General features: G+C 58.5%; 1 protein-coding gene across 1 annotated transcript; it reads right to left on the bottom strand.

Annotated features, from left to right (window-relative positions):
• Positions 1 to 36: 36 nt before the first annotated feature.
• LOC149912939 (adenylate cyclase type 10-like) lies at positions 37 to 11,159 on the bottom strand. Its single transcript, XM_090131789.1, has 20 exons — positions 10,891 to 11,159; positions 10,535 to 10,639; positions 10,405 to 10,443; positions 9,786 to 9,929; positions 8,992 to 9,197; positions 8,644 to 8,737; positions 8,398 to 8,486; positions 7,699 to 7,890; positions 7,372 to 7,493; positions 6,694 to 6,770; positions 6,250 to 6,436; positions 5,256 to 5,308; positions 4,896 to 5,049; positions 4,028 to 4,220; positions 3,661 to 3,747; positions 3,047 to 3,330; positions 2,508 to 2,641; positions 1,724 to 1,846; positions 870 to 1,124; positions 37 to 624 (listed from the first exon to the last, which is right to left on the bottom strand). The coding sequence occupies exons 1-20, from the start codon at positions 11,039 to 11,041 to the stop codon at positions 53 to 55; spliced, it is 3,261 nt and encodes a 1,086-aa protein (XP_089987915.1). The 5' UTR covers positions 11,042 to 11,159; the 3' UTR covers positions 37 to 52.
• Between the last annotated feature and the right edge of the window lie 288 nt (positions 11,160 to 11,447).

Here is an 11,447-nt window from a genome sequence, read left to right as displayed (position 1 = left end):
CAATCCTGTGGGCTCAGAGCAAGGGAGAGGAAGCCCTCAGCCCTCCTCCATGCTAATGCAGCTCGTGCTGGCAAGCAGGGTAACTCACCATGGAGCTGTTGGAGACGTGCAGGTAGGCAGCTGCAGATTCCAGCAGGTAGTAGAAGGCTTGGGAATCACTGCTCACTGCCGCGTAGTGGCGAGCCAGGGGCACAAGCACCGCTTCGGCGATGGCTTCACACTGGCAGGACCACTGGCCACTGTCCTTGGCCTGCAGTGTTGTCTGCTTGCCCTCTGCCAGAATCCCCTCTGCAGGGAGGGTCCTAGCCCTCCGCAGGTGTTCTCCAGCAACTACCAAGGCCTCCCAGCTGCTCCAGTTGTCCTTCTCAGCAGAGCCCTGGCAGCTCCTCTGCTCCTGGGGGCTGGAGATGCCAAAGCGGTGGAAGGCCACAAAGTCCCCTCCATGGCACCTCTGGCATTTGTGTGCGTGCCTCTCCAGGAAGGCGGCACACTCACGGTGAATGTTTATCTTCTGCCTTGTGGGCCACAGCTCATACGTTGCCTCCCACAGCAGTGGGTTGCAGAAGGCCAGGATTTCAGACTGCCGCTGCATGGTCTCCCTGCTCACAGAGGACCTCTCCACCCCTGCAAGGCAAGGAGTGCTGGCCTCAGACAAAGCTGGGGCCAGACCTCAAGGCTGCCCCAGCTGGGACAAAGGCAACACTTTGGCGTGTGCTGCTGCTGCCTGAGCCCGGCCTGTGCTCTGCCCACAAGCACAGTGGCAGAGGCTCTTGCAACAGCCAGTGAGAACTTCCCTCTGCATGAAGCTAGGTGAGCAAGGCCCTGTGGAGTCACAGTGCTCCTGGGCCCATGCTGCAGCCATCACTTACCGCTTCCTGACTGCCCAGAGGTGGGCAGCCTCTTTGTAGCACCTCGCTTGTCTTCTGGCTTCTCGATGTTCTCCAGTCGCTTCAGGATGTTGTCCTCCACCAGCATGTCCAGCAGTGAATTAATCTCATGCATTTTGCTACTGGGAACAATGTGAGCCAGCTGCTGGGTGGTAAACACCGGCCCTATGATGGCTGCAAACTTCAGAATCATCTGCTTCTTCAGACTGATCCGATCCAGCTCAGCCAGCATAATCTCTGTCAAGAAGAAGCAACACGTCTCTGTCTTGCCTGTCCCTGAGCTGAGGTTGGAGAAGCCGGACAGTTTCTCCAGAGGAAATGGGAAAGACTTTGGCCTCCTTTCTGCAGGATGGAACCTGCTGGGCAACCAGAGCCCAGGGTCAGTATCGTCAAGATGGCTCTGCTCCTCTCACAGTCACAGGCCACGGGAGTCAGGGGAAGCAGAGACACTCAGACAATGATGCAGAGGGCACGACCCAGCAGGTATGTGTGTCCCACCGTGCGACCTACTTGATCTGCTCTGGGTTCATGCCCAGCAGTGCACACAGGAGCACAGAACATTCTCGCCAGCCCAGAGCTGGACTCGGAGTTCCCCCACCCATGATGTGCAGCTCACTGTTCGGCTCAAAGCTGGTCTATTGCCCACAGGGGAAAACCACAGCCCGTAAGAGCGCAGGACTCTTCCTGCTTGGGCTGCAGTCACCTTCCTGGCAGAGCCCCGAGGCTGAGAGGGCAGCCCTGCAGCACGCAGGTGCCCAGCCTCTCCCTTACCTGCACCCCAGGAAAGGAAGCTGGGGCACAGCCACAAACCGGACAGGAGCCGCTCCGCTCCTCACCTTTCAAGGCCACTGGCAGCATGGGGTTCTCCAGGCTCACATCTGGTCTGAGGGTACAGATCCTTTCGCTGTCATTCCCGGTACCCGAGCTCGAGGCAGCTGTGACAGCGGGTGATGCCTTGGCTGCAGAAGATGGGAAGAGCAGGGGAAACATGAATAAGGTGCTACAAGTCGTACCTGTCATGGTCAGGCGCATTGCCTGGCCTACACAGAACAGGGCCAGCAAGCAGGGCATGCCAGTTGATTCCCACTGCAAGCTTTCATTTGCACTGCCCCCCCAGCTCTCTTCTGTCTTCACACCAGCTTCAGACCAAATGCCCTTCAGTCAAAACTTCTGGGCTTCTCAGATGGAGAATGAATGTTGCGCAACAGAATGCGGTGGTGATGCTGCCTTCAACAGCACTACCTCCAGAGTCAGGGAAGTTGCCACTGATGCTCCAGAAGGCAAAGCCCGTGCAGGCTGCCCCTAAGCAATGGTGCTCTGCTTGGCATTGCTCTTGCAGTGGCATTCCCACCGTGCTCTTCAGTTCCCAAGGCCCTTGTGAGGACTTGAGGTTTTGAAGCAGTTTCCCACTCCCCCAGATGGGCTTTGCTCTCACAGGAGCTGAGCTGATGGTTGTCACGGGAGCAGCAAGGTGTGCAGCAGCCCACACCTCTGCCATGGCAAGTTCTGCCCTGCTGCAGGGTCAGCCTCTGCCCAGAGTTACTGGGGAGACACAGGGCACGGCTGTGCAGGAGAGGATGCGCCACAGCGAACAGCGGATTGGCAACAAAGGGTGCTTACCAATCAAGTTCTGCCAGTTGTCCTGCCCTTCATCTGGCCTCCTGGTGTGCAACAAGAGCATGTTGTTGCATTGCAGGTAGCGCAGCAGTTCCTCACAGTAAGATGGGATGCCAGAGCTTCTCTGGATCAGGAACCTGGGCAGGAGCACAAGCAACACCAAGGAAGTAAGGTGCAGCACAGTTTGGATGGGTGGTGAGTCACTCAGACCTCGCAGGCTGACCAGCCTCTTCAACATGGAGAAACCTGGCTTCTGGAAGGGGCTTGTGTGTCTGGCCCCTCCCAGATGTACAGCGTTCCTGGGAATCCATCAGGAAAGGCTGATGGACAATGCCCAAAGCACAGAACAGCAAACCACGGCAACAGCGAAGGGCTGACACCATCCAGACTCTGCTGCTCGTGGCAGTTGCCCATTCTTAGCTCACACCTGCTATGGCCAGGCTTAAGGAAAGACCCATCAACTCCTTTTTAACAGGGTGATTCCCAGCTGTGGTCAGCGTAAGTGCAACCCCTACGGAAGAGCTCCCCAGACTTGGGCTTACCTTGCTAGCTCCCTGGGGATGCTGCTCACTCCAAGGTCCTGGCAGGCTTTCTGCACCACAGCTGAAGCTTTCAGCCCTTCCAGACGAACGCAAGTGGTTCTCTCGGATGTTGTTCTGTCAGCGGCAGCTTTGAAAATGCTCTCTGTTCTGTCCTTGACTGGAGCTAAGCTCATGACCATGAAGACCATGACACTTTGGAGCATTGGCCACATGATAGACCAGGACACAGGGTCGAGGAAGTGGGCGTTGTCGATGAAAAATATGCCAAATTTCCCTCCAAGCACCTAAAAAACAGGTGGTTCTGAGTGGAATCCAGTGGATTCTTGAGCGTCTTCCAGGGAGGACACATAGCCTTTCTCGCTCTCACGACAAGGGGATATTCAGAAGCCTCTCCTCAGCCACCTCCCTCTCCAGGAGTTTACCAACTTTGTTGTGCGAGACTGTAAAGTCTCCTCTAACATCAGTTTCACGGCAGAAGGAGAGAACTTTGCCGGGCAGAGTTTCTGGAGGGCTGTGACCCAGGCAAATCGTCCCCTCAGGCAGCTCCAGCGTGGAGCCTGCACCCGGCACGATTGTTTGCCTCCTGTGAGGCCGGGGGAAGGAGACCTGCTCACCTTCTGTAGCATTTGCGTACAAGTCAGGTGGAACGCACTGGCCCGTTCAGTGGAACACATCTTGGAAACTTTGTCCGTGATGGGAAACTGTCCAGGAAAGACAGAGAGGAACATTGCTGCAGGTCTGGGCACACCTATCTCCCAGAGCAAGACTGCAGAGCAAAATGCCTCTGCTTTTGCATGTGGCCAGCACCAGCCCCCCTTCAATGGCATTTCCAGGGTGCTGAACAAAACACGGGGGGGGGGGAGAGGGGGAGGCACGTGCATGGCACAGGAGCACCCCATGCACAGGGGCACAGGAATCAGACAGCACTGAGCTGAGCCACTCCCAGCAGAGCATCCAAGCAAGACGGCCTCTCACTCTCACCTTAACTGAGAAAACACTGTTTAGCAGGCAATAGCTGCTCTCTTCTATTGTGTCTTGGAATATGGTCTGCAGAGCGCGCTGCCTCTCACTGGAAGTTTTAGCGTCCTGGAGACCCAGCGCCCTGGCCACGAGCAGACAGATGCCAGAGAAGGGCTGCTTCACATTGTCCTCTGTCAGTTCCACAGTGATGACCCTGCGGTGCAAAAGCAGAAGACACTGAGATCCAGAATTGCCTCCTGGTAGCGCAAGCTTGCCCAGACAGCAGTGCTCAGTGGTTGAGCCGCCTTGTTCTTTCTGCAGAGGAAAGTGGGACTCTTCAGCCACACATCTCCAAGTGCTTCCTGGAGAGGACCAAGCTTTCCCCTCATCGTACAAGAAAGAGTCCCGAGGGGCGGCTGCAGGCCAATCACTGGGGGGGCTGACCGCGGCCCCTGCACCTCCACAGCCCCAGCCCAGGTCACACACTGCATGCCATGCAGAGGCCCTCATTGGGTAAAGAAGGAAGGCCTCAGCAGGCGGCAGGTCTACGTCTGCCGTCCGGCCTGCAGCAGGGCTCTTCTGCCCCAGTGCTCCTTCTGGAAAACAGAGGGCAAGCAGTGCTTCTGAGACGGGCCACCTTGCTTCCTCTCAGCTCCACAGCTGAAGCTCTTTCCACCTCTTTGTGCTTGGCCCAGGGACAAAGGAGAAAAGCAGTGGCTCTCAAAGCCAGCTTGGACTCTCCGAGAAAGCGGGTGCTGCTTGGGAAGGTTTGCAGTAGGCTTTTTTGGGAGGCTGCAGCGCAAGGGCTGGCACCCGAACTGCAGTGTTCCACAAACACCAGGGGATGGGCAGGGGAGGGGTGCCAAAGCGACAGCTCCAAAGTGCTTACCTGTGCTTAGCAGCCCGGTCTAAAACAGCCAGCTTGGCAAGTAAGTGGCTCTTTCCAGAGCCTGGAATGCCCACGAATGCCACGGTGTGTGGTTCTTCCAAAACATCATAGGCCTCCAAGCAGCAGTCAAAGATTTCGATCTCCGCCTCCCGACCTGTGCAGACCCACAAGAGAATCAGCTGCTGCAGCGTGCTGAAAAGCGGGGAGCCCCTCCAGTTCTCTCCCCTACCCCGCAGCAGACAGGGAGGGAGCGAGGAAGCGGCTGCGTGGGGCTCAGCTGCGTGTCAGGGCAGCACACAGCACAGCCCCTGGCACTGGGCAAAGGGAAGCAACTGGGCTTCACATGAGTTCTTCACCTACCCAGCAGGGGACCATAGCGTGACCTCTCCTTGGCAAGGCCCATGTCATATTGGCTAGAAGGGGGAGAAAACAAAAGTCACTTACTTAGTCAGAAACCGCTGCATGCAGAGCCTGCTGTGGAAGGGTGGAGACCCCCCTCTCGAGCAGCATGTTACCCAGAGCATGTTCCCCTGGCCAACGCTCCAGGTGACACACTAGGACAAGTCTCAAGCATAAAGAAATCCAGCAGCCACGGCAGGACAGCCGAAGCTAACAAAAGTCCCTTGCCGGAGGCAACAACCAAAGAAATCCAAGATGAGGAAAGAAGCCAGGCTACGATGCTGGCTGGCTGGCTGACTGCTTTGCTAGCCTGGACAAGCAAAACAAGCCTCTTGGAAAGGAGGACCTGTGTCTCTTAGTGGCTTGGGATGCCCAAGCTGCTGGCACCTTTGGCTCAAGTCTTGTAGTGGTTTCCAAGAGACAGTAGCATTCATGTTCAAAAGGCCCTCCAATGAGGAGGTCAAAGCTGGGCCCAGAGGAACAGCAGAGGACTGAGCAGGAAGGCAGGAGGAGGCAGAGCATGCCAGCAGCCCACCTTTCCCCAGTGGAACACGACTGACCCAAAGCTTCCTGCTGGGAAGCAGATGGGGAAAAAACCCCACCCCATGCAGCAGAATGACCGCTGGCTTAGTCTTACACGTGGTGGAACAAAGTACAACAGTGCAAGCTCAGAGGAAAGCTGCTCGGACAAAGCCCACAAGGCTAGCCTGTGCCTCCAAAGACAGGCTAGCCTTCCCCATCCCAGTGCCATCACTTCCACTCTCTTAGCAGCAAGAAACACAAGGGCAGAGAAGCAGAAAGCAGACCCACACTAGGGCCTCCGATCTTCTCAGCCACAGGCAAGGGAGGTCTGTGGGAGACCAGCCTGGTCTCGCTGCAGAACTCCTCTCTGTTGGCCAAGGTTGCACCCTTGAGGCCCCTCTCCCCTCGCTTGCACAGCTCAGAGAACACTTACTGCTCAGTGATCCCCAGGTATTGATAGATGGTGACGGGATCGGTAACACCTTTCATGTCTCTCTTTGGCAACTCTTTGAAGCAGTAGCTGGGCAGGCGAGAGGCTGCATACGTCTCTGCGTCACAGGACACCATCCCTGGGTAGGCCATCATCATGCGGGCGGCTAAATTCACCTTAAAGCCAAGGACTGCCACAGAGAAAGCATACGTCAGCGCAGTTGGGAAACCTTCAAGGCCAAGGGCAACCTCCCCTCCCAGGCACAAGCCAACCCAACTGCCGGGTAAGCGAACCCAAAGGGAACCGCACGTCTCTGAGCCCATCCTCCTGCCTCAAGGCCCCAACGGGCTGCAGTGTGTCCTTGCCTCAGCCCATCCGCCTTGTCCAGACCAACGTGCTGAAGCAGACCCATGCCAGCCTCACATTCCTAAGACAAAGGAGCCTTACCTGTGTGTTCAAACCTCTCGGGATGGCCAGTGAGGCCGCAGAACGTCATCCCGCTGCTGACCCCGACAGAAGCTCGCCTGGCACACAGAAAGAGTGACGTGCATTCAGCAGCAGCCCTGCTGCAGTCCCACTCGCCCTGTTCCATCCCTTCCCACCTCTCCCCTCCTCGGCACCGGGATCACACAATCCAGCACGGGTCGTGAGGACTTAGAGAGCTTGGGGTGCAAAACGCCCCGGTGGCAAGGGATGTAGGTAGGGCACATGCAAAACCATTTGGACCCTTCCCCCGAGGCCTGATGGCTGCAACCTGCGTCAGGTCACAGACTCTTCTCCTTAGCAAGGAGGCAAGCAAGTGCTGCCTGCACACCACCCACAGTGGCAGTGACTGGAGGTCACTGGAGGGACTGGGCTCAGGCCTTGTTCCTGGCCCCATTGCCCAGAAGAGCCTGCCTCTGGCACTGAGGAGCTCTGTGCCCTGGTGAGGGCTCGCTCCAGCACAGTGACTGGCAGGCAGCACTTGGGGGCTGTGCCTGGCTGCCGTGGGCTAACCTGCCACCTCTGAGATGCTGCCTCCTTCCAGCCAGGGGCAAAGCAGGACAAGCCAGGGGGCATGTCTCTTGCTCATCAGTCCCCTCGTGCCATCCCAGGCAGCACACACACCCCATCACATGCACTCACTGGAGTTTTCTCAGCTCCGTGGAGGCCTTGTGGAGGATCTGCATAGCACATTCCAAGGCGTGGGTGCTCTCACAGGCCAACTTTTCTCCAGGAAATCCAAACACGCAGAGGAAGGTGCAGCCCTGCAAAGAAGAGGTGCAGTACGCCTTGCTTTACAATACTGGTGGCCAGCAGCTGATGCATTCTGCCACAGGCACCAGGGAGACCAGTGGAGCTTCAGGTCAGCCCACAGCCACAGATCCCAGCAGCAGGCAGAGCTGCTTCTCATTCCCCTGCTGCCAAACAGACAGAGGCATCCCGGGGATAGGATGGCTATCATGCACTCACTTTGTCAAACAGAAGAGTTTTGTTGATTTCACCCTTGTGAGGGTTGATGATTTCTGAAATCATACTGCTGCTATCACTGAGGCTGCTGCTGAGCTCCACTGTGCTGATCTTGTCAGCAAACTGCAGCTGGACAAAAAGGCTGGTGACCGGCCGTAGCTCAGAGCACAGCTCCAGTGGCACGTCCTGATAAAGCTGCAAGAGAAGAGCACAACAGCTTTGCCAGCCTGCTCTCCCGGGGGCTTCTCTGGGCCCACAACAGACACCAAGGGACAGCAGGCGTGCTGACAACGCCAGGTACTACTGGAGGATGGCAAAGTCCTCCCAGGTACCGAGTCCTGGCACAAAGCTACTCTGGCAACACTCTGTCCTGTGACACGTGCGGGCACAAGGGGAGGCTCTTTGCCATCCTTAGGCACCTGAGCGGGATCTTGTCCCCCTTGCTCCCTCCCCCATGCCTGTGCAACCTCCAAAACAACAGCCATGCAGAAGACAGGCAAGGCCGCCTCCCACCACCCCTGTCTCTCAGAGGAGCAGCACAAACGGACAGCTTCCAGGCACGTCTGGCCCCAGCAGCCCTGGCATCTCTTTTCCTCAGGCTCCCGCCTCAGACTGCACTTTCTTTTGGCTGCCTGTTCTCCCGAGAGCTCCACGCCATCTCCTGCCCTCCCTACACGCAGCCGCCAGCAGTAGTGGCCGTACCTTCTGGAGAACAGCTGTTGATATGTGCTTCTCCAGCCTCGCTTCCACTTCAGGATTACCAGAGCTCATAAGAACCGGTCTTCGGAGGCCTAGGGAAAGGAAACGCAGGCCGTCACTGGCACGGTAGGATGCAGGGGCTTGGGAAGCTGCACACAGCAAAGGAAAGGTTCTCCTGCACTTGCTCCCGCTCCTGTCTGAAGCAGGCAGGAGCCACCTTTCCAGCCAGTCACAGGACAAGCAACTCACCCATCCCTTCCAAATGCCAGTCCCCTCTGTATAAGTTCAGCTGGTCTACAGCATATTGGTAGTCTTCGTGAGCTAAGTGACTCATTCCCACAACCTGAAGACACACAGGAGGAAAGGAATGCCACTGGCCTCCCTGGAAGCCCCAGGGCACTCGGCCTGCCCCTCCACTCTCTCTTCCCAGAGAAGGGCAAGCCCACCTCCCTGGACTTTCAGCTGAGGTGCAAGGCCAACAGCTTCAGCTCTCTGCCTACGCTTATGGTTAGGGCAGTAGTCACGTTCAGCCTCTCAGCCGCCTCCCCACCCAGGTGCGGGTCTTCCAAAGGGCTCGAGGCCACACCATTCACCCACCTTCATGGCCCGACTGCCAGCAATAGACTTGACCCTGATTCTTTGCTGCTCACACAGCTCCCAGCAGGTCTGTGACAGCACAATTTCATAGGCAGCCGAAAGGTTTTGGGCCTCGATAACTTCATCCAGGGCCTGGCTGCAGATGAAGAAGTAGTGACGATCCCCGCCTCTGACGGATATGAAGGAGAGAATCCCGGCGGAGATCCCTGGGGGGAGAGAGAGACCAGCAGCGTTAACACAGGGAACCTTTGGAACTCGGTGGCCTCCAGCTGCACAGAAGCTCAGCGGACGCCCAGCCTGGAGACAGGCACCAGGGAGGGGAAGGGCCTCGTGCATCCTTCTCAGGGCCATACCGACACAGGTCCCAGAAACGGGCGTCTAAAGAGGGGCAAACAAAGTCAACACTGACAGTGCGTTGGCACTGCCGGGCGTCTGAGCCAGCAGCCTACAGGCTAGCCCAGCAGAGCAGCAGCTTTGAGCAGCGTCTGCTCTGTTTACGTGAAGGCAGGTTGCCTTATCCAAGGGGCAGGCGAGACAGGGGCACGTCTAGGGACCGGGTGTGGGATCTACCTCCCAGTGGGGTCAGACGCTGGGGCCCCCACAGACGGAGCGGGCTGTGCTCTGGGACCCTCACTGGGAGCGACGGGCCTGTGCTACAGCTGACGCGAGGCAGGCAGGGAAGGAGCCCTGACATCCCCTGCCCTCGCTACCTCCTGCTTGCCCTGCAAATGCTGGCAGGGGAGGCTATCCCTCGGCTCTGGAGAGTACCGGGGCTGACCCATCTGTGCCCGTACCTATCTTCAGGTGGAGCTTGAGACCCATGTGTGTGTCATGAGTGCCGTACTTCTCCTGGATTTTCCTGGAGCACTGCAGTGCCAGGTTGATGGCCGTAGGCAGGTGAGGCTGTGCTGCTCTCCACAGCACCAGCACAGCATCCCCTGGGGAAAGGCAAGGGAAGGTGAAGGCTCTCCCGAGGGCTGACTCTCCCCGAGTTGCGCCCAGCCGCAGGGACAGCAGCAAACAGCTGGCCAGTGTGCCGAGGAAGATGGGACCGTGGGAGGGCATCATCCTGAAGGACCTCCGGGGCAGCCTGGCCTCAGGGACCCCTCCCATCTGCCGGGCCAGCTACAGCGACCTCCAGGGCAGCAGAGCAAGAGGGTGGGTGGTGGGGGGCAGCAGTGAGGCCGCCACCCCCCACCGCCCCGCCAGTGCCCCTCAGCACTCAAAGACAGGGCTCCCTCCCCCCCACCGCTTCTCCCATGTCTCAGCGCTCCTGTAGAAGCCCTGCTCAAAGCTGGAGACAAAGCAGTTCCCCTTTGCTCTCCACAAATAGCAGGGTGGAATCCAGGAGGCTCCCACGGGAGACGCTGCGCATCAGCAGGACGCTGACTCTGCCTCCTCCTAAGGACACACCTGCAAACTTCAGGATGTCTCCTCCAAAAGCCAGCACCTCTGCAGACAGATAGAGGGAAAAGCAGAGTTAATGGGACGCCTTCTTCCAGGAGCCTTGGGGATGCCCGACAGCCAGCAGCACGGCTCTTACCCTCCAGAATGTCACCCATGTAGGCGTTGAGGACATGCGCCAGCTCCTCAGCTCCTCTCTCTGGTCCACTCTGCTGGATACACTTCTCTGCCAAGGCAGTGAAACCTGCCGGAAGGACACCCACAGATCAGGACGCGTCTGCATGCACCTGCAGCTCCCCCCTTCCCCAGCCCCGGCTCAGCGCTCGTCACAGCCATGGCTGACGGCCCGGGAGAAGCCGCCCGCTCTTTGGGCAGCACGGCAGGAGGCCTGCGCAGTGACGACAAGATGGCCAGCCTGTCTTGGGGCAGGGCTCCCGAGGGCCTGGAGCGTCCCAAGGGCTCGTGTCTGCGGGGGCTCCGCCGTGCCCAGCCCACCTGAGACATCCGCCAGGAGCAGCACTCCCTCAAGCATCTTGGGGTAACCAATGTCCTCCATGAACTCCTTACGGAGAAGGAGATTGGGAAGGAACACCGCCTTCTTCCCCAGATCTGAGTAGTAGCACTTCCTCTCCCAAGCAGAAGCCATTGTCAGCGCCCTGTGGTACCCGGGGTACCTCAGAACAAGACGACCCTGTCCCGCTGCAAGGGAGGAGGACGCGACGCCCACCGCTCAGGCGGCAAAGTGAGCCCAGGGCCGCTGACGGTCGGCTGGCCCTCTGCTGCGGTGACATCACAATCACCGGGCAGTGATGTCATCGCCAACCTCACAAAGAGCTGCCCTCCGGCAGCGCAGTGGGCTGCCAGCACTGTGCTCCGTAGCCCGCAGAGCAGCCTCCGCCGTGACCCAGGCTTCCCCCTTGACGCCGAGCCACGGCCTCCCAGGCCTCCCTTACTCGAGGACAGCGTCCAAGGCAGGCCGGGCCTGGTGCCGAAAGAGCAGCCGCTTCCCCCAGCAGGGAGCGGCCCAGGGCCGTTCCCAGGACTCCGAGAGG

This window comes from Phasianus colchicus, chromosome Z, assembly GCF_987193195.1.
Source record: "Phasianus colchicus chromosome Z, bPhaCol1.hap1.1, whole genome shotgun sequence".
NCBI lineage: Eukaryota > Metazoa > Chordata > Aves > Galliformes > Phasianidae > Phasianus > Phasianus colchicus.
Note: the sequence above shows the minus strand (reverse complement) of the source record. Positions and strands in the feature narration are given on the sequence as shown.